General features: G+C 26.7%; 4 protein-coding genes across 11 annotated transcripts; 2 read left to right on the top strand and 2 right to left on the bottom strand.

Moving 5' to 3' along the window:
* Nucleotides 1-27: 27 nt before the first annotated feature.
* On the top strand, nt 28-5,654 carry LOC123267326 (suppressor APC domain-containing protein 2). Of its 7 annotated transcripts, none has more exons than XM_044731895.1 (6): nt 28-77; nt 2,926-3,772; nt 3,905-4,048; nt 4,119-4,328; nt 5,279-5,421; nt 5,491-5,654. In XM_044731895.1, exons 1-6 carry the CDS (start codon nt 43-45, stop codon nt 5,495-5,497), a joined length of 1,386 nt encoding a protein of 461 aa, XP_044587830.1. In that variant the 5' UTR covers nt 28-42; the 3' UTR covers nt 5,498-5,654. The 7 variants fall into 7 exon arrangements, with proteins under 7 accessions (XP_044587830.1, XP_044587828.1, XP_044587829.1 ...); XM_044731893.1 differs by having other exon boundaries at nt 3,905-4,051; XM_044731898.1 differs by lacking the exon at nt 28-77 and adding an exon at nt 891-1,056 and having other exon boundaries at nt 3,905-4,051.
* Nucleotides 5,655-6,447: 793 nt separating this feature from the next.
* Nucleotides 6,448-8,668, bottom strand: LOC123267329 (iron-sulfur cluster assembly 1 homolog, mitochondrial). 2 transcript variants are annotated; one of them, XM_044731902.1, is made up of 4 exons: nt 8,425-8,668; nt 8,051-8,155; nt 7,904-7,957; nt 6,448-7,242 (listed from the first exon to the last, which is right to left on the bottom strand). In XM_044731902.1, the coding sequence occupies exons 2-4, from the start codon at nt 8,132-8,134 to the stop codon at nt 6,988-6,990; spliced, it is 393 nt and encodes a 130-aa protein (XP_044587837.1). In that variant the 5' UTR covers nt 8,135-8,155; nt 8,425-8,668; the 3' UTR covers nt 6,448-6,987. The 2 variants fall into 2 exon arrangements, with proteins under 2 accessions (XP_044587837.1, XP_044587838.1); XM_044731903.1 differs by lacking the exon at nt 8,425-8,668 and adding an exon at nt 8,246-8,310.
* A 1,130-nt stretch (nt 8,669-9,798) lies between these two features.
* LOC123266945 (WW domain-binding protein 11) lies at nt 9,799-14,597 on the top strand. Its single transcript, XM_044731382.1, has 7 exons — nt 9,799-10,015; nt 10,184-10,309; nt 10,682-10,779; nt 11,880-12,051; nt 12,114-12,367; nt 12,447-13,071; nt 14,048-14,597. Exons 1-7 carry the CDS (start codon nt 9,952-9,954, stop codon nt 14,488-14,490), a joined length of 1,782 nt encoding a protein of 593 aa, XP_044587317.1. The 5' UTR covers nt 9,799-9,951; the 3' UTR covers nt 14,491-14,597.
* Nucleotides 14,598-15,980: 1,383 nt separating this feature from the next.
* LOC123266944 (ATP synthase subunit C lysine N-methyltransferase) lies at nt 15,981-17,467 on the bottom strand. Its single transcript, XM_044731381.1, has 4 exons — nt 17,193-17,467; nt 16,577-16,749; nt 16,310-16,498; nt 15,981-16,226 (listed from the first exon to the last, which is right to left on the bottom strand). The coding sequence occupies exons 1-4, from the start codon at nt 17,284-17,286 to the stop codon at nt 16,083-16,085; spliced, it is 600 nt and encodes a 199-aa protein (XP_044587316.1). The 5' UTR covers nt 17,287-17,467; the 3' UTR covers nt 15,981-16,082.
* Between the last annotated feature and the right edge of the window lie 1,155 nt (nt 17,468-18,622).

The following is an 18,622-nucleotide window of genomic DNA, read 5'->3' as shown; positions in this document are numbered from 1 at the left end:
ATTTAAATTAATCGGTTTTATAACATCAATAATAATAAAGTAATGTTTTCACGTATGAAAATAAGAAGGAGTGAATGGTGATATTTTTTAAATATTTTTACGTATACATAAATAATATTTCAAAGTTCATTTTGACTAAAGTATGATCAAAATCTGATTTTAATTTTAATTGATATCAATAGCTATTTTAAAAAACTACCTAAATGAATGACAAAATTTTGCAGTTAAAAAGTTTAATGACTCTATATATAATTGAATGTCTGATCTACGGTAGAAAAGTTCCGTTTTATCCCCACTATTATGATCTGCGACGCTAGTATTGACCGGACACTACTATTCGCCGCAAAAACATAATTAAAAAAAATTTTGAAATGTTTTAGACATTTTTGAACATTTACCAGTTTAAAAATTACCTACTGTATTAATCACCATAAATAATTGGTTTTATAGTAATGTCGATTTTTTTTTATCCGTTTTATCAGTGAAATCATTTAAAAAGAGTGAAAAATAGTTATTATTTATTATGAAAGTTAATTATTTCAGATTTGAGTGATTTCAATAATACTAATGATTTCTCTACTTTAAAGTAGAGAATGTATTCGTAATTCTCGTTCAAGGAGTCATGTTTAGAAAAATTTATTAGAGATTTATACTTTTTACTTTGTTATCATGATGTAACTGATAAGTTACTTAGTTCTGTAGTTTTTTTCGATTTTTCTTTGTTGTTACCATATAAACTTATATTCTTTAAATAAAGTTTAAGTTTGAATTTAACCATGTAATGATTATAATTTCCGTTTTGTTTCTATTTTTGAAAATTTCTGATATACTCTTTTTCTTTTCGTAAATCATTATAAAATCTGTTTTTTTTTTTTTTTTTTAAATAACACTTATCGGTTACAGGTGCATGAAATAAATTATTAATCTTTTAATTTGATCAATAATCAATTCAACGAAGGTTTTTATATTTTGTTCAAAGAATAGCGCTTCACAAACATTTTTTTTCCTACTTCATAAAGAGCAGCGCAACTCAGAAGCTTACTTGGATACGTGGTGGTACTGTGAACATTTCTGAAATTAGTATGGATACCGACACATAAAATGTTTTTTTTTTAAATATTTTTTACAGGTACTGATAAAAAAATCTGTATCAAACTTTTAACTGTATCGTGATAGCTTATCAACTAACATAAAAAGTATACTATATATTATTTATATTATTCGCGGTGTTAATTTTTTACTGTTTCAAAATAGTGCAAATAAAAATGATGTAAAATTTTTACTGAAAAATGCACATTATTAAAAATGATGGACATTTCTATTTTATTCTACTAAAATGAAAACGAAAACAAATGTATAAACAAAATAGATTGATTTTCGAAAATCGAGTTTTTATCATATCTCCGTGTTTTGAGTTCCTATTAAGCTATTCTGGTTATTCACATGAGAATGTCTTGATCTGTGTGTGTATGTGTAAACTCATAACTTTTGAACGGCTTAGACCGATCGAAATGTAGTTTGCGATATCAAAAGAGTTCTATTGTCCTTGGATTTCATATAAAGTTGAACCAATTTAGGACGATAAATATTGAGGAAACTATGAAATAAAATTTTTGAAAAAATTTTTTTTTGGAATAAATTTTGAACTGCTGTACCAATCACTTTAATAATCTGATCAGCTCTGAACCTCAAAAAACAACGTCGAATGTTGCAGACCATGCATACATCAAAATCGGTCGAATAGTTTCAGAGATGTTCCCGAGAGAGAAGTGTAGGGTATATTCTTCTTTATTTGACTGTGCAAAAAAAATGACGTCGAATGCTGCAAACCGCATCAAAATCGGTTGGTTTGTTTGGGAGATATCACAATTCAAAATTGTCAAAAAAAATTTTTCTCAACCTCGAGATTTTCGAGCTCTAAAATGTATAAAATTTGTGTTTTTAAGCTAAAAGAGAGCTTAAAATTTCGTAATTGAATATTTTTTGAGCGGGCTGACATCGAATATAGCGGAAATTTTTAGAGACAGCCTGCAAAATCAACCGTTTTTCAAATTTTTTTTGTTGTTATTGTTAATAAGCTCATTTTTTTTTTAATCTATTTTTATATGATTTAACTGACCATAGTTTTATAATAAAATATTTTAAACGAATACTATCCTTTTATTAGTTATATCAGTTCGTTTTGAAATTACTAGACGGTTTTAAAAGGTGATTTGGGTTGTACGATAAAGTGCTGTACGTTCTGTGAGTCACATATGTAATATACATATATATTTGTTACTGGTGAATTTCGCGATTTTAAATATACTACTGTCAGCATGATGCTTGAAATTTTTTTCAGCAGATGGCATCATAGTCACCTTTCTCGGTCCCTATTTCTTTAGTCTTTTCGAAAAATTCCACTAGGGGCCTCATTTATGTGCCTGAACTCACTTGTTATTAAAATTAGTACAGTAAGCATACAGTATACAGATTCAGATCAGACATTAATAGCCTGGCCCCAAGTTTCTATCATCAATTAGTAGGAAACCTAAAGTGCCTTCTCTTTTTGTTACATATAAGGTTCTATTTTCAAATAAATTTTTAAGATGACACTCACAAGTATTTGAGCGTAAAAAAAACTATTTGTCCAATTATCACCTTTTTGATTCTTTACAAGTTGTCATTCTCGAAAGTCAATAAACGGCTGTAAACTAAAATGCTCAACGTAAAAATAACATTAAAACCAAGTTTGTTTTTAAGTGAAGTATTCATTTAAATATGGAAGTATTAAAGTATCCTGTAATATTACACATTTATAAATATTTATTACGATGTATTTTTGCGATATCGTAAAAAATATTCTTTACAATCATTCGCAATATTTTTATGTATGTTATAGCATTTTAAAAGTTAAGAAAAATAAATAATATTTTTAAAAAATAGGGCACAAGTGCAATCGTTAAAAATGGATGAACTTCCAAAAAGCTTTATTAGTGCTATGCGAATATTATTTGGGATTATGGACCATGAAAACACTGGATTTATCAAATATGTAGACATCGAAAAACGATGGCAACATGATGGGACGCAAGAATTACCTAAAGATGTGCTTGAAAACTTAAAAAAGTTCACTTCACCCGATGGATTATTAACATTCGAACGCTTTTGCTCTGGTTTAAAAATATGTTTGCAACAAAAGCAAAACGGTATTGAGTCTGTAAATAATCAAGGTCAATTTATAGCACCTCTTTCGGTGTCAAATTCGAAAATAAATAATCCTATAAAAAATTTAGTGACATCTTCAAATACAGCCACCATACGACCCAACAATGCTATATTACAGCAACGTACATTTAGCATGCCTCAATTATCGGAATCACGTAAAGATCCACGAAATGTTTCGTTAGATATGTCTAAAGGAAGATCAACTACTGATATAAAAACTGTCAAAATATTTGGCCCTCCAAAACCTCCGAGAACTGGTGCTGCTACTGAAGGCCGTATATTTAACACTGATCGTAATTTTGACAAATTAGAAATAAGAACAACGTTGCATAATTGGCAGGTTGGACTGATGTTAAACGAAGAAAAATGCCCTCAAAAAAAACAAGCATCAAATACAAACTATAATGTTGACGCCACAAGTTTAGCAAAGTCTCAAAAAAATATAAGAGATACAAAATTGATAGAAACGCAATCTAATCATTTTGGAATTGCTCAAAAAAAAAGTATCTCCAGGAAAAAAGAGTCTAGAAGGCATACTTTGCAAAATGGCATTGATTATAATATGGTATAAATAAACACTTTTATTAAATCATTAACTATTCAAATTACTATCTAACAAATTAATAAAATGAATTACTTTTAATTTTAATTTATTTTCATATATTACAACTAATTTTTATAATAATTTCAATTTTAGATGAAAAGAATAAAACAGATTGAAGAAGAAAAAGACATGTTGCTTCAAGGTTTTGGAGCTATTGATAAAGCTAGAGATTGGTACTTACAACAAATTTCCACAACTCAAGACAAAATAAAGCATCTTGGCGAAATGGCTTCTTATGTGGTAAAAATGAAGAAAGTACACTTTGAAAGTAATAAGTGGTGAATAAAATCATTTTTACTTCATACAGGAACAATGGACTGAAGCTCAACAGGAACGTTTAGAACTACAACGTGCACGTATTCTTGAAGTGAATCGTCATTTAGCAGCTCTTATAAACAGTTGGGAAAGAGGTGGTCTTCCTCTCCACATGAATTTAGCATTTTTGAATCGATCTTCGCCACAACTAAATCAAGATATACTATCACGATTAAAGCATCAAAACTGCAGATTAACTGAGGTAAGAAAAAAAAATTATTTGGTCGCTGAACTAAAAGGTAGATTTCATAATATTAATTATTTTTTTTTTTTCTATAAGTAAATTTATTTGTTTATATTGAATTACTTAAAATTCATAGGTTTTAATGCGTTGGAATTTTTTAAAAATCACAACTTCCAAAGTAATCAAGCGATTTTATCGTTACTTGTTGAAAATTATATGCAATCATTTAGTGGCTATTGCTAGCTGAATATTAAATGAAATTTTAATTTCTGAATTTATTTGATTATTATGTTTATTTTGAATTCTAGAAAAAATTAACTCGAAAAAAATAAATCCTGAAATAATAGCTCAAGATAATAGTGTTGTAAATAAAAATAGGGAAGATGATTTATTTTAGGTATCTTTTTTTTTTTTTTTTTAAAGAAAATAGTGTTGGTCATAATATTAACGAACATGTTCTTTTTCAAATGATCTGTTGTCAGGAAAATAGTATTCGGAATAATATTGGTGGATCTATCTTTTCCGATTACCGTACATGTTAAAGTTAGATCGAAATAATTCAAAAGATAAGTTTTCGAATTGATAAAGTTTTAAAATGATAAATGATATTATGAACTATTGTCCACAAAATTTAAGTTATTTGAGTAGCTTTTAAACTCAATAAAATTGATAAAGTCATTAATAGGCTTTTAGAGCTTGAAAACATATCATTCATACATTTTTAAACAAAAACATAAAAATAATACACCATTGAACGTAGTGTTTCATCGGTTTTAGGAATTTGAATGCTTAAATTAATCTCTAAGTTTGTCAACCAATAAAATTTTTGAGATTTATAAAACTTACTAAAACATATTATGATGCAATGTAATTAGATCATCATGAGAACAAATACAATTTTATGAAATCTACCCGAAAATATCCCATTAATTAACATTTTTAAATGTTGTTATTTAATTTTATAATAGGAAGTAAATAAGCAAAACTATAAAATTAGTCTGCTTGAACAAGAGAAAGATTCTCTCATGCGAGAATTATACAATCATCAATCAGGTATAATTCAATCACGTCGATCAACTACAATTCATGAGCAGCATGATCAGACATTTATGTAAGTATTAATTACATATTATATTCAATAAACGGAAGATTATTTAATTTTTACTTATTCAATTTTCAGCATATAATTATTAGTAAAAGGCAATGAGCTCTTTTGATAAAATCGAAATATGAAAAGTTGTCATTTTGCTGTAAACAAGAAAATTTATCTTTTATACTGAATCAATGAACTTTATTTTTTGTAACTTCATGTAAATCTGATTTCATAAACCTATGTATACGAAACAGAAGTTTTTTATCATCTTAAAATAGTTATAAAATTTTTTATGTTTTTTGATTGCATCGAGAGTGATCTCCAAAAAAATTCTTTATCTCTAGATATAAAAACTACACAGAAAAAAAACTTAGCTGATTCGAGAAAAATATTTTCTTAATTAAAAATTGTTTTTTGTTTTTTAATTATATATAGAAGTGAGGTTCCACCTATTTTACCCCTTAATTTAAAAAATCGAAAAATGAAGATACTCACAGTTTTCAATTTTTCGTGTTTTATTCTTCTGCGGATAGAAAATAAAATTTAGTTTTATTCCTACAATCGAATTTTAAGAAGATTTTTAGATTCGAAAAATCCTTGAATATAAATTTCGACTTATAATTAACGATTTAGAAGTGATACATTAAATTTCGAGCATTAATACATTTTTTTCATGTTGTGCATTGAATATAGAACTTTTAATTTATAACTTATATCATAATTATATTCTGGAACTACATAAAACCCGTGTCTTTATCTTCTCAGCAAAATGAATTTAAATTCATCAATATGAATCGCCAAGTTTAGAATCAATCCACTTATTTTACGAGTGTGAATATTTTTAATAACTTTAATCTAAATATATTTTATTTTATTTTGAATTTAAGTTGACATAATTTTTTTTTTTCTATTCGGTTATTTTCAGACTAGCGTTATTCTTTTAATGTCAACTTTTTTAAGTTGAATATTGTAAAAATTACTTCATTTAAGAATTTTTTTTACATATGGATATTTTCTTTGTCATATTTTACTAAAAGCATCTACTATTTTTAATATTATTTTTATTTTTCTCATTTTTATGATGTTATTTACATTAAGTTTATTTTACAAAACGGCAATATTTAGGGTTTCCCAAATTCAGAGTTTAGAAACCACCGAATTTACAGATAACGATTCATCACTAAACTTGAAAACCTACTGCAATTGCTTCATTATGCATGTTATCTGATAAAAATTAAAAACAATGTTGATTGAAGTTCTTTTAAACGAAGAATTTCATTTCTACACAATTAAGAAAAAAAAAATGAAATAGATATTTAATATATTCATGATCAAAAATTCAAAAATACATATTGAAAAAACACTGAAAAATTTACTTTCATTTTAACTGCCAAGTGACTATTTTAGAAAGACTTTATTATTTTCAATATTTTTTGTTAATTTATTTCGAATAATAAAATATACAGAGGTAAAAGTAATTTAACAGCGTTTACCCGAGACGTATTTTGCAGATAGAAATTTTTCTTTTAAAATTCAAAATAATTGATCTATTTACATAGTACAATACTAACAAAAAAAAATCTATTACACGGAAAAACTTTCCCCACAGCCGCAAGTACCCTTAATGTTCGGGTTGTTAAATACGAACTCGGAACTTAATTTGCCTTCTATGTAATCCATTTCCGTCCCTAAAAGGGTAAGTTGTGCCTTTCTATCAATAATTACTCTTACTCCATCTTGTATAACTTCCTCATCTAATTTACTCTTTTCAGTTGCGTAATCCAAAACGTAGCTTAGCCCATTGCAGCCTCTTTGACGAACACTGACTTTTAAACCAATCTAGAAAAGATCCGAAAATTAATTTCAGAACTAAATACAATGATCTGACTAATGTCAGTTCATCAATAGTTGATGTATTCAATTTTAACTTTTACAAAAATAAACAATGACCATGAATAATTGCTTAGTATCACGGTTGTCTGGTTTGTTGGACAAGTGTGGAAAAAAAAATTGTTTTCTAGAAAAACCATGAAAGGTTCTTGTGCAGAATTTATTTTAGTTTCTGAAACCATCTTTTAAGTTTTTTTTTGCGATTATTGCTCGTTGTGATAATCATGTTCCGGTACTTTATCGCTGGGTCGATTGTTACGCAGCTCTTAAAAACAAATATTTTGACGAGAAAATAATGTATGATTTGGCTTTTTTAGCAAAACTATATGATCGTTTTTGATCAGACAAATAAAGAGTCATATCGACGGTACTTTGGTAAAATCTCGTATCTCTCATTTAAAATACATAGAAGATACTAGGTTTTACCAAAGTACCGTCGATATTGTATAAGTAGTTTAAAAAATTTATGATTTTACATTGGAATCTGACGCAAAAATTACTAATGAATAATTTTGTGTTTGAAAAGAGTGATGTAAGAAATATTTCAAAAATTAATAATAAATACGTAGAAACAACTAAATAAATAAGCTAGGTTATTGATTATACTCACACAATCTGTTTTGTTATGCAAAATTTTTCTTATTTTTTCAACAGCTTTTTGAGTCTAGAAACAAAAGTTGTTCGATAATAAACAAAAAAAAATCTATAATAAAGTAATAATCTACTAAACCTATAAACCTATCATTTTTATTCTTACAAGTACGAGAGCAGCACGAGTTGGTAAACCTTTACTTTCTTTGACAGCTCGAACGGTAGCAGAAGCGGTAATACGTGATGCCATTTTATATAATTTCAGAAAATACTGTAAAGAAAATCATAGAGTTATTAAAATTCTAAGTCATTTAAAAAATAATCATGAAATAATTTGGTAAGTGATTTTACGTTATATCACAATCTAAATGTTTTTGAACACTGCTAGTAAACGTTAAAAAATTTTCAGTACTTTATAATAATTGATTACTGCAATCGTTAAAAAACTTTATTCAAGAAAATAAATCTGATTAAATTTTATTACAAAATAAATGACAATACGATAAAAATTCTATGAGAGAAAAGAGTAATAAATTTTACCTCTTAGAATCGATGGTAAATATCCGCTTAACTTCATATACCCATTGTATTCATCGTTAATATTACGCAGAATTTTAATATAACTTGTTGCCTAATGATTATTTCACAAAACAAATTAATAATTTGCAATTAAGTGTTGTACATATTATTATGAAATAAAATATATAAACACTGTATCATTTTTTAGCCTGTTAAGGCTAACCTATATGTATGTATGTCAAAAAGCATTGAACTAAGGTAGCGCTCCTGTAGTACGTATGTTTTTATGTTATAATTTTTTGAAGAAATGCGCGCTAAAAGTTACAAGAGTAGGATAGAAGTACACATGAGAAAAGACAATGCTCTGTGACGGCACTGGAATTGTATGTATATGTATTTGTGCAATTACAGTATGAAATATTAATCTAATAATTGAAAAATTCCAAGGATAAGACCGAAAAACATGTAGGTAAGAATAAATATTAGCTTTGAAAAGTATGGATAAATCTGTAACAGTTAACGAAAAATCGTAGAAAAAAAATCGTATTAACTTTCAAATTATTGACATAGTTTTTGAATCATTGATAACTATTTAGAAGAAAGATCTACTTTATTTTTGGCCTCAACAAATGGAAAAATTAACTATTTTTAAGCATTTTATTTTAGCGTATTTTTTACGATCGATTAAAACGAAATTCCACATTTCAATTGGAAAATTTGGCTTTTGAATTTAAAGTTATAGTTATTCGATGAAATTCTTATAAAACAATTTTTTTTTTTTTTATTCACTGAATGTTATTGATGTATTTTTTTTTTGCAATTTTTGAAACTGATAATCAAAATTTACTAACTGAACTTTTAAGTTTCAATAATCAACTAATTCACAGTCTTAAATGCGTCAAAAATAAAATATTAAAAAAAATAAAAAGATTCATGGTAAAATTGTTTTCAATCGTTTATGATCAAAAAAATTATGGATGTTTCCTTTCAAAATAATTTCTTAATTTCCTGATTAAAAAAAAGTATTGAGACAATTATTGAGGAAAAAGTATTGAAAAGAATTGGTTTTCTTAGTCAATCCAATTCTTTTCAATATTTTTTTCTTTGTATCAATACTTTTTTTTATTCAGGGTTATTAATTAAAATGTTTTGTTTGAAATATTTATAAAAAAAAGTATATGTATATAAAAATTTACAAATTTATATGCGACTAACTATTGCGGAAGCTATATGATAATTGATATACACATTTTTTTTTTTCAAAAAGTTTTACATTTAATATGTAAACTACACACAGAGCCACTCTCTCAGAATCCTCCGTGACTGCAACTAAATCGTAAGTATTTCCTCCTTCCCCTTACAAGATTGTCTAAATACACTGACACGTGTATGTTTTCTGTCTGTTTTCAATTTAGTCCGTCGTCTCTGTTTCTAATAATTCCAAAATAGTTTTACAATTTAATTTAGGTTAAATAATTTCTGTAATTGCATTTATAAATTTCTGTAAAAAAGTTTTTAATAGCTGAAGTTTTATAAACAATTTTAAAAATGGGTCGCCGATCTATTAACACCACTAAAAGTGGAAAATACATGAATCCTACTGATCAAGCTCGTAAGTTTTTGATTGATAAATGTTTTATTTAATTAATTGCTTAGTTAATTTTATTATTATTATTATTATTATTATTATTATTACTATTATTATTATTGCTAATGTTATAGCTATTATGTAATATTTTGTTTGCCAATGAAAATAATTAACATAAATTTCACCATTTAGGCAAGGAAGCACGAAAAAAGGAATTGAAAAAGAATAAAAAACAAAGGCAATTAGTTAGAGCTGCCGTATTAAAAGGAAAAGACCCTACACAAATCATTGAAGAAATGGAAAAGATTGATCAAATGGGTAAGAAAAATGTTATAAAAATAAGAAATTGATTCTAACCTGGATATATTTTTCTTTTTATTTATTTATTTATTAACTTTTTTTTTTTAATATGAAGTGTTTAACTTATGTATGGATCATTTCATAACAAATCATTTCGCTTTGAACATCATAATCTTGTACTAGACTTATTTTTGGAAATATGTTTTTTTTTTATATGGGCATAAACTTGTCTGTGAATTTCGATCTTTTTGTTTTTTTAATTTATAGCTACCTACGAAGATTATAAATAACTATTCTGAATAAAAAAACTATACATATTGATTTTATAATTCAGAATTTAAAAATTTTTAGTAAGAATATTATTGTTTTAATAATCATATTTAATTTTAGAATACAATGTTTTGCAACCGCCACCTTTGAATGAGAAAGTTTTAAAAGATAAACGTAAAAAACTGAAAGAAACTTTAGATCGTGTTCTAAAAATGTATGTAAGTATAATATTTTTACTGATATAGTAATCATTTATAATTAGTTAAAATTTTTAAATCGACATTTTAGTAGATTTTATAAAAATCTAACTGTTGCAGCCGTCCTCATGGCGCAACTTTGAAAAAATTTAGTCGTTTTCTGACTCAGTTTGTCGAGCTGAGTCAGAAAATGTATATAGTTCAGAAGTTTATATATGTATGTATTTATATATATTTATATATATATATATATATATATATATATATATATATATATATATATGTTATATATATATATATATATATATATATATATATATATTTATTTATACGATATAACGCGGCTTGTCAGCACGATAGAGTTTTCAATTTATAGCCGATTCTTCTCAAACTCAACATGCTTTATCTATCGATCAAGACCAAGGTTAAGTTCGAAGATGAGCTTAATCGGGCGAGTAATTTGGAAATGACAGGATTTTGAAATTTTGAAAATCGTAAAAATTGATGTTTTTACTACTTCAACTTGATATAATTACTGATTGAGACAAGATATCAAAATTCGGTAAAATGCATCGTAAAGCTCTTTTAATAAGCTTCAATTTCCACTACTCAGAAGTGGTAATAGCCTCAATATTACTCCTTTTAGAATTCGTTTAATGAAACAGTTTTACTGTTGCAGCCGTTTTAGAATTATTGTCTGCATCATAGCTTAATCATGATGTAAATTCAATAATTCGTCAGTAAATATGTCACAAATTAGTTCTATATATTGTTTTCTTCAATTAAAATTTTATCCGGTTTCAAACATCTGATTGATTTGCAAATTGTTGTTCCTAAGCAGTTATTTAAAATTTGGTCATTTATAATTCAAATTTTATAATCTTTGCAATTCTTTGAGAAACTTTTTCTTCAAAAGTTAATTTTTTTTTCCAAAATTTGTTCTAAATAGTTTTAAATTTATTATTGAATTTTGTTTTTAATTCATAAATTAAGTTATACATTATTAGTGTTATTATATTATTTTATTAAAAATCAATTTTCTTTATTTGAAAAATCTACTTCCATTTCGGCTGCCGAATGGCCTTTTTTAGAATTGTACTGAATGTTTTTTTCAATTATAGGCTAAAGATGATCAAGAAAAATGGATCGAATTGAAAGAGCAGTTAATTCAGTATGAAAGACGTCGTGTAGATTTAGTAACTTACTTTGAAGCAGTAAAACATGCGCAACAAGTACAAATTGATGAAATTCCATTGCCATCATCAAATAGTGATGTGCCTCGAAATTTTACAGGTGTGTATAATTTACTATTTAATTAGAAAAATTGAATTTTTTTAATAAGTAATTTTTTTTAGGATCATTGACATCACAAATTCCATTACCGGACATGCCACAACCTGCTACTCATCTTTATGCTTTACATCCTCATTATTTGCCTCAACATCATCCGATTATGAATATTCCCATACCTCCAAGCATTCTGAAAAAAAGCAGCGTATATTCAAATATATCAAATACTTTGTCATTGATTGCCAATAAAGATCCACCAGGAGTTCCACCTTTTCCATGTCCAGATCTTTTTGCTGAAGATGAAGATTTGTCTGATAAGGTAAAGTAAAATTATTTTCATTAAACATTAAAACTTGAATTAATTTTAATATATGTATATATTTATATATATTTTTTAGTCCAAAGATGTTAGTCCGAAATCCCGAACGATACGCTTCGCAGATAACGATGAAGTTGAGAAACAAGAGAAAGACGACAAAGACAAAAATTTGGATAAAGAAAAGTTTAAAGAAGTTCAAAAAGTTAAGCCCACAAGTCTCCAACAGAAAATGTTAGCTATCGCAGGGCAAGATATAGATCAATTCATGCGAGAAATGGAGGTTGTGCATAAAAAAAGAGAAACAGAACGAGCCCAAGATTTAAATACTAGACTAGGTTTACTTGATGCACAACCTAGTGATCAATTGAAAAATAGAACTGTTCAGTCCGATTCTGAAAACGTTGAATTTTCTGAATCTTCGGATATCCCAGTTGTTTCGAACAACCAACAACCTCAGCAGCAAGAACAAGAACAACAACCAGAACAAGAGCAGCAACAGCAACAGCAACAGCAACAACAACAACAACAACAACAACAACAACAACAACAACAACAACAACAACAACAACAACAACAACAACAACACAATATTCCATCAATGGGAATGCCACCTCCACCTCTTCTTTACAGGCCACCACCACCACCAATGCATCTTCGTATGCCACCACCACCTCCTCCTCGTATAGGCCTTAGGTTACCTCCAGGTATCTTTTTTTTCTTAGTTGAAGTAAAAAAATTTTCTAATATTGAAAAGTTATCATTTTCACTCGATTTCCACAAATTAAATTTTAATCAGGTCTTGACGTTTTGAGATCTTGGGAAGATATTCTTAATTGTTTTTTACAATAGTTTGGTGCGCGCATTTACATTATTATTCGTTTGAGTAGTGTCAGAAATTTTTCAAAAAATTATTTTTTCGATATAACTACTAGACTTTTTAACCGATTAATTTTAAAACTTTATTCATCTATTTCTTTTCAAGAAACAGCTATCAAAAAAATAATTACAATAAATAATAGACAATTATCAGAATTCAGAAAAATATGCCAGCATTGTTTGTAATAAAGCTCAAGGCCAGGAGATCACTTTTTTTTTTTTACTTCAGTCGTATTTTTGAGAATTTTCCTGGGTATTTTTATTTTGGTAAACTAAAAAATCTTTCAGTTGGGCTTTATTTTACTATAGTTTGATAATTAGATCTACTTTAACATAATTAAATAATTAAAATATAGTTTAAACTTCTTTAGCATTGAAAATCAATAATCACAGTATTATTTCTACATTAACACGATTATTGATCTCAATTACCAAAAATATAAAATATATTTTAATTATTTAAAAAAGTATGTTAAATATACCGACCTTATTACCCTACTATTCTCAAAATGTTTAATTTTGTTTTTGTTTATCGTAAAAATTACCATTTTTTGTTTATAGAAAATGTCCTTAAAATTTAACACCATTAACATCAAAATTTGTGGATATTTTTTTTTTTTTTTTTTTTCTTCATTACAAATATTTCTTAACTAGGACTTATTACTCGCGGTTGCCTTTTGTCTAATAAAAATACTCTAATATCTTTGTTTATCAAAACTTTCATTAATAATAGAAAAAAATTCTTAATATATGTGTATATATTCTCAAGTATCATTAACATAATTTATCTACAATATTTTTCAGGGCCTCCTCCGGGTATGCCTCGAATGCTAAGATCTGGACTGCCAAATTTACCACGCATGCCACCTCCAACACTGCAGCTTTCGAATTTATCACATTTATCAAACTTATCTAACTCTCAGATGCAAAGTTCTAATAATACAGTTACACCACAGAAAACACCAAATGTTTTATCAGCAGCGCCTCAATTAATTAATCGCCAAGACAAAGACGGAAAAAGTACAACGACTATTGAAGCAAAACCACAGATAAGAAATTTGGCGGCAGATGTAACAAGGTTCCTTCCTACCTCAGTAAGAGTGAAACGGGACGATCAGCGGAAACCAAGTAGTATTATACGATTGCCTGAAAAGAATTTCGAAACGCAGCTTATTAAACCACCTCAACCAAAAACAAAGGATGATGCATACATGCAATTCATGCAAGAAATGAAAGGATTGCTATAAGTTATCAATTAATGTGTCTCAAAAATGAAAACGATTAAATTTTTTTTATGTTTAATAATTTTGCTTTTTGTTGCATGATATTTCTATCAATATTATTATCATCATCATTATCAATAATATTAATATTAGATCAATATGCAACTTATAATTTTAACTCATTTATTATAATTTAAAAAATAATGTTAATAATTACTTAAAAATTTCTCCTATAATTAAAAAAGTATAAGTGATAAAAATTTTATGTTAAATAAGCAAAAAAATCTCACCTCTGTAATTTTACCTATTTTAATTTAAGTATAAACCTAAAAGTCACAAATTTCATAGCTCCATTATTAAAAACAAAAGAGGTATGAGTAAAGTGTAGAGTGGCGCTCTAGAAATCAGTTAAATAAAAAAATGTTTAATAGTCGCTTAAAACTTGTCATTCAAAGCAATGTTTTTGAGCAACTTTTGAATATTATCACCGACTTTTTACCGCAATTTTTATGTTCCAGTTTTAAAAATTAATAATTTTCAAAAGTAAGAAATTATTAATTTTGGTTTGATTTTGAGAATGCGAGTTTCAATCAAATCTCAATGTGTCTCCATGTTTTGAGATCCTAAGAAGCCGTTCCGACTATTCCTGGATGGACGTCCGGTTGTGTGTGTGTGTGTGTTTGCCGTGTTAATTTTATTCGAATCTCAACGTCCAACTTTACGAAACAAAATGAACTTTTTGGTTTCTCATAAGAGGTCATAATAAAAACAAAAATTTTTGTGGACTATTGAATACTTAGTTGAATATCTGTTATATTTTATACGTTGCCTACTCCCCATAGAACCCCCATAGCAACCGTTGCCTAGCAACAAGGCTTTACTTACCAAGGCGTTACATCTTACCAAAACAAACTTTTTATTTGGAGATAAAGATAGACTTTAAATCAACGACGAATTTCTATTTACTGATTTTTTAAAATAGATGCCTAAAAAATATTTCACGTAAATAAAAAAAAAAAATTTTAAATAATTATAAGATTATTGATATATTTAAAAATTTTTCTGAAGACCCCAATAAATTTCATAAAAAATTAGTATTCATTTGACTCTAGCGTACCGCATGAACGTCCTTAAATATAAATGAGTCAGAAAAACTATTATTACACGGTATTTTAATTAACAAATATTTATCCGTTACCTTGAAAGTTAAAAAAATCATGAAGGATTTCCAGAAATTTAGATTTCGACTTGAAATTTTCAGAATGTATATAATTATTAATCTTAAAAATAATAGAATAACGAGTAAAAAGATTAGAAACAAACAAAAATCAATCTTGACGATTTTCATAATTTTTTAAAATCTTAAATAGCCTTTATAAATTTTTTTACATCGAGCTGATCATTGAATAGGGTTTTTAACATATGATAAACTAACACATCTTTCTAGGCGACATGAAACAAAAAATTGTTAGTTCGTTTGCGCTATCCTAGTAAGGTGTATGAAGAATAATATCTTACGCATGTAAAGATTTTTTATTTACAAAAATTACATAGAATAATAACACTCCAATGTGTTACGTGTAATCATGAATAATGAAAAAAATATGATTCTAAATTCATAACGGTTTATAAACCCATACACGATCGACTCCATGTCCAATTGTTTTAACAGGCACTAAATTTGGTAGAGGAAATCGACAAACAACGATTGTACAGTCCTTCTTCAATTCTGAAATAAATTTCCTTTCGATTTCTTGCATCTATTCAAAAGTTTATGATTAAATTTAAGTTGTCTCAGCTAAATTTATATTTTATAAATAATATCGAAACCAAATTTGTTTACCATCGATTGTACTCCGAATAATACTACATTATCATATTTACTCAAATTTAAGTTCCAAAGATTCTCTCTGTAAAATACAGCTTTTGAAGAAAGTCCTTGGGAATAAGCCAGAAGTTTAGAGTATGTCACTAACCAGAAGTTCAGTTCTACTCCATAAGCGTTAAAATTATTCTTAGCTGCTGCTAAAACCTATTTAAGAGTTTGTAATAATTAAAAATAAAGTGTAGATACTTAGTACTATCAAATAAATTATTGTGCTAGGTATACCAAACGACCATCACCGCTTCCTAAATCAATAACAGTTCCAGATCTTCCTCGCAAAGCTAGTAAAACATTTTTTAATTGCTGGTTAGTAGCAGGAACATAAGGCAAACATATTTTTCTTAATGCTGGACTAACAAAGGGAATACTGATCACAGTTAGTCCCAAACCGATTCCACCTGAAATTGAAGTTGGTATTAATCAAATGTAAAAATCATTTGTCTGTTTTAATTTTTCTTAAAATGTTTCGGTTAAAGAATTTGAAAATATTATGCCGGGTGAAAAAAAAATTATTGAAACTCATTAAGTATTATTAAATTGAATTTTCAAGAAGAAAATAAAACTTCAAAAATAAAAAATTTATATTATTTTAGCAATTGATTATAGGCCGAAAAAATTGTGATTTTATTGATTAAGAAAGAAATTGCAGATCGATGTCTGATGAGTTTTTACATAGAATCTCTTTGCTGTTGAAGTAGCTTTTATTACATTGAGTTAACAAACACACATTTAATTTATAAATTTTGTGACTATAATGTGTTTTTAAAGTTTAAAAAACAATTAACGATAAATTTGTGATTAAAACATAAGGCACGAGTTGCGATTATACGACAAACTTTACCTGTAATGCCAATTAGTATTAAGCCTGCTTTAGATGTTGGGCGCGAAATTTGATTGGTTATGTTATTGTTTTGTACTTCAAGTAATTCTTCCATAATCAAAAAAAAGAAACAAACGTTCGATTAAATCTTGCTTAAATAATTTGTACAAGTATTAATCTTCTGTTATTGAAGCACGAGTTCATCTAACAAAATATCCAATACAAACGAATTAATTAAATTTATATGTAATATTATTTAGCAATAATATGTGTTTATATTAGAGCAACTGCAGATTTACATACTTTTTTTGCTTGGCAACTGCATTAAAGGTTAGATATGGAAATTATATGAGAAAAATACCTTAATTTATACTGGTTGGTAATTTTATGGTAAGGTAGAAAAGTAAAAATTTAATCACAAAATTTTTTTGGCTTTTATTATTTAAAAAATAAATCAACACGTCAAAAATATTATATAAAAAATTTCGTCCATAGTTTTTAAAAATTTTCACGTGGAATTTTTTTTTATTTTCTATAGAAAATTGTATATACAATAATTATTAATAATTAATTTTTTAAAACAATCTTATAAACCTTGATTAAAATAATTAAAATTACTGATTGAAAAGAGGTCGCTCAATGCAAACTGTAAATTTTATATATGTATTGTATATTTTGTAGTATTTTACCCCCAATCGCACGGTTTGAAGAATTTTTAACTTTCCGCTAAGAAAATTGAAAATTTTCAAAAATCGGGAAGTTAGGGGTTTTACCCCGTTTTTCGAAAATCGAGTTCTCATCAGATCTTGACGTTTTGAGATACTAAGAAGCTTCCCTGAATGTTTTTGCGATGATGTCCGTATGTCTGTGTGTGTGTGTGTGTGTGAAAAAATTTTTTCAAATGTGGTTTTTTTGGAATTAATTTTAAACGGCTTTACTGATCAATTCCAAAAACTACTCAGCTCTTAACATCGAAAAATAATAGTTTAAAAAAACTAAAAACACGCTTTTTATAGAAAACCAAACTAAAAAATAGAAAATAAATTTTAATAAATTTAAATTAAGAATAGTGTTAAAAATTTCAATAAATATAAATTAATAATAGTGTAAATAAAAAAATGTATTTTATTTTAAAAAAAGCGTGGGGTGCTTTTTAAGATATCAAAATGATAATCACTCTTCTCATATCTGTCAATAAATTATTTAGAACTCTTAACACATTGCACCCCACGCTTTTTAAAATAAAATACATTTTTTATTTACACTATTATTAATTTATATTTATTGAAATTTTTAACACTATTCTTAATTTAAATTTATTAAAATTTATTTTCTATTTTTAGTTTGGTTTTCTATAAAAGCGTGTTTTAGTTTTAAACTATTATTTATTTTTTACTTTTTAGTTTGGTTTATTTATAAAAGCGTGATTTTTTAGTTTTTTTAAACTATTA

This window comes from Cotesia glomerata, linkage group LG6 (assembly GCF_020080835.1).
Source record: "Cotesia glomerata isolate CgM1 linkage group LG6, MPM_Cglom_v2.3, whole genome shotgun sequence".
NCBI lineage: Eukaryota > Metazoa > Arthropoda > Insecta > Hymenoptera > Braconidae > Cotesia > Cotesia glomerata.
This window is presented reverse-complemented; position numbering and strand designations above follow the sequence as displayed.

Excerpts from the sequence above, each read along its gene's own strand:
- LOC123266944 (XM_044731381.1), bottom strand. The coding sequence starts at position 17,286 with ATGGAAGAATTACTTGAAGTACAAAACAATAACATAACCAATCAAATT. Across the intron at positions 16,750-17,192 it reads AATACTAATTGGCATTACAG|GTGGAATCGGTTTGGGACTA; the intron begins GTAAAGTTTGTC and ends CTTCAATTTCAG. Across the intron at positions 16,227-16,309 it reads TATTCGGAGTACAATCGATG|ATGCAAGAAATCGAAAGGAA; the intron begins GTAAACAAATTT and ends ACTTTTGAATAG.
- LOC123267329 (XM_044731902.1), bottom strand. The coding sequence starts at position 8,134 with ATGGCATCACGTATTACCGCTTCTGCTACCGTTCGAGCTGTCAAAGAA. Across the intron at positions 7,958-8,050 it reads CTCGTGCTGCTCTCGTACTT|ACTCAAAAAGCTGTTGAAAA; the intron begins GTAAGAATAAAA and ends TTTTGTTTCTAG. Across the intron at positions 7,243-7,903 it reads TGCATAACAAAACAGATTGT|ATTGGTTTAAAAGTCAGTGT; the intron begins GTGAGTATAATC and ends GATCTTTTCTAG.
- LOC123267326 (XM_044731893.1), top strand. The coding sequence starts at position 43 with ATGTTTTCACGTATGAAAATAAGAAGGAGTGAATG. Across the intron at positions 78-2,925 it reads AAAATAAGAAGGAGTGAATG|GGCACAAGTGCAATCGTTAA; the intron begins GTGATATTTTTT and ends TTTAAAAAATAG. Across the intron at positions 4,052-4,118 it reads GCGAAATGGCTTCTTATGTG|GAACAATGGACTGAAGCTCA; the intron begins GTAAAAATGAAG and ends TACTTCATACAG.
- LOC123266945 (XM_044731382.1), top strand. The coding sequence starts at position 9,952 with ATGGGTCGCCGATCTATTAACACCACTAAAAGTGGAAAATACATGAAT. Across the intron at positions 10,016-10,183 it reads GAATCCTACTGATCAAGCTC|GCAAGGAAGCACGAAAAAAG; the intron begins GTAAGTTTTTGA and ends TTCACCATTTAG. Across the intron at positions 12,368-12,446 it reads ATGAAGATTTGTCTGATAAG|TCCAAAGATGTTAGTCCGAA; the intron begins GTAAAGTAAAAT and ends TATATTTTTTAG.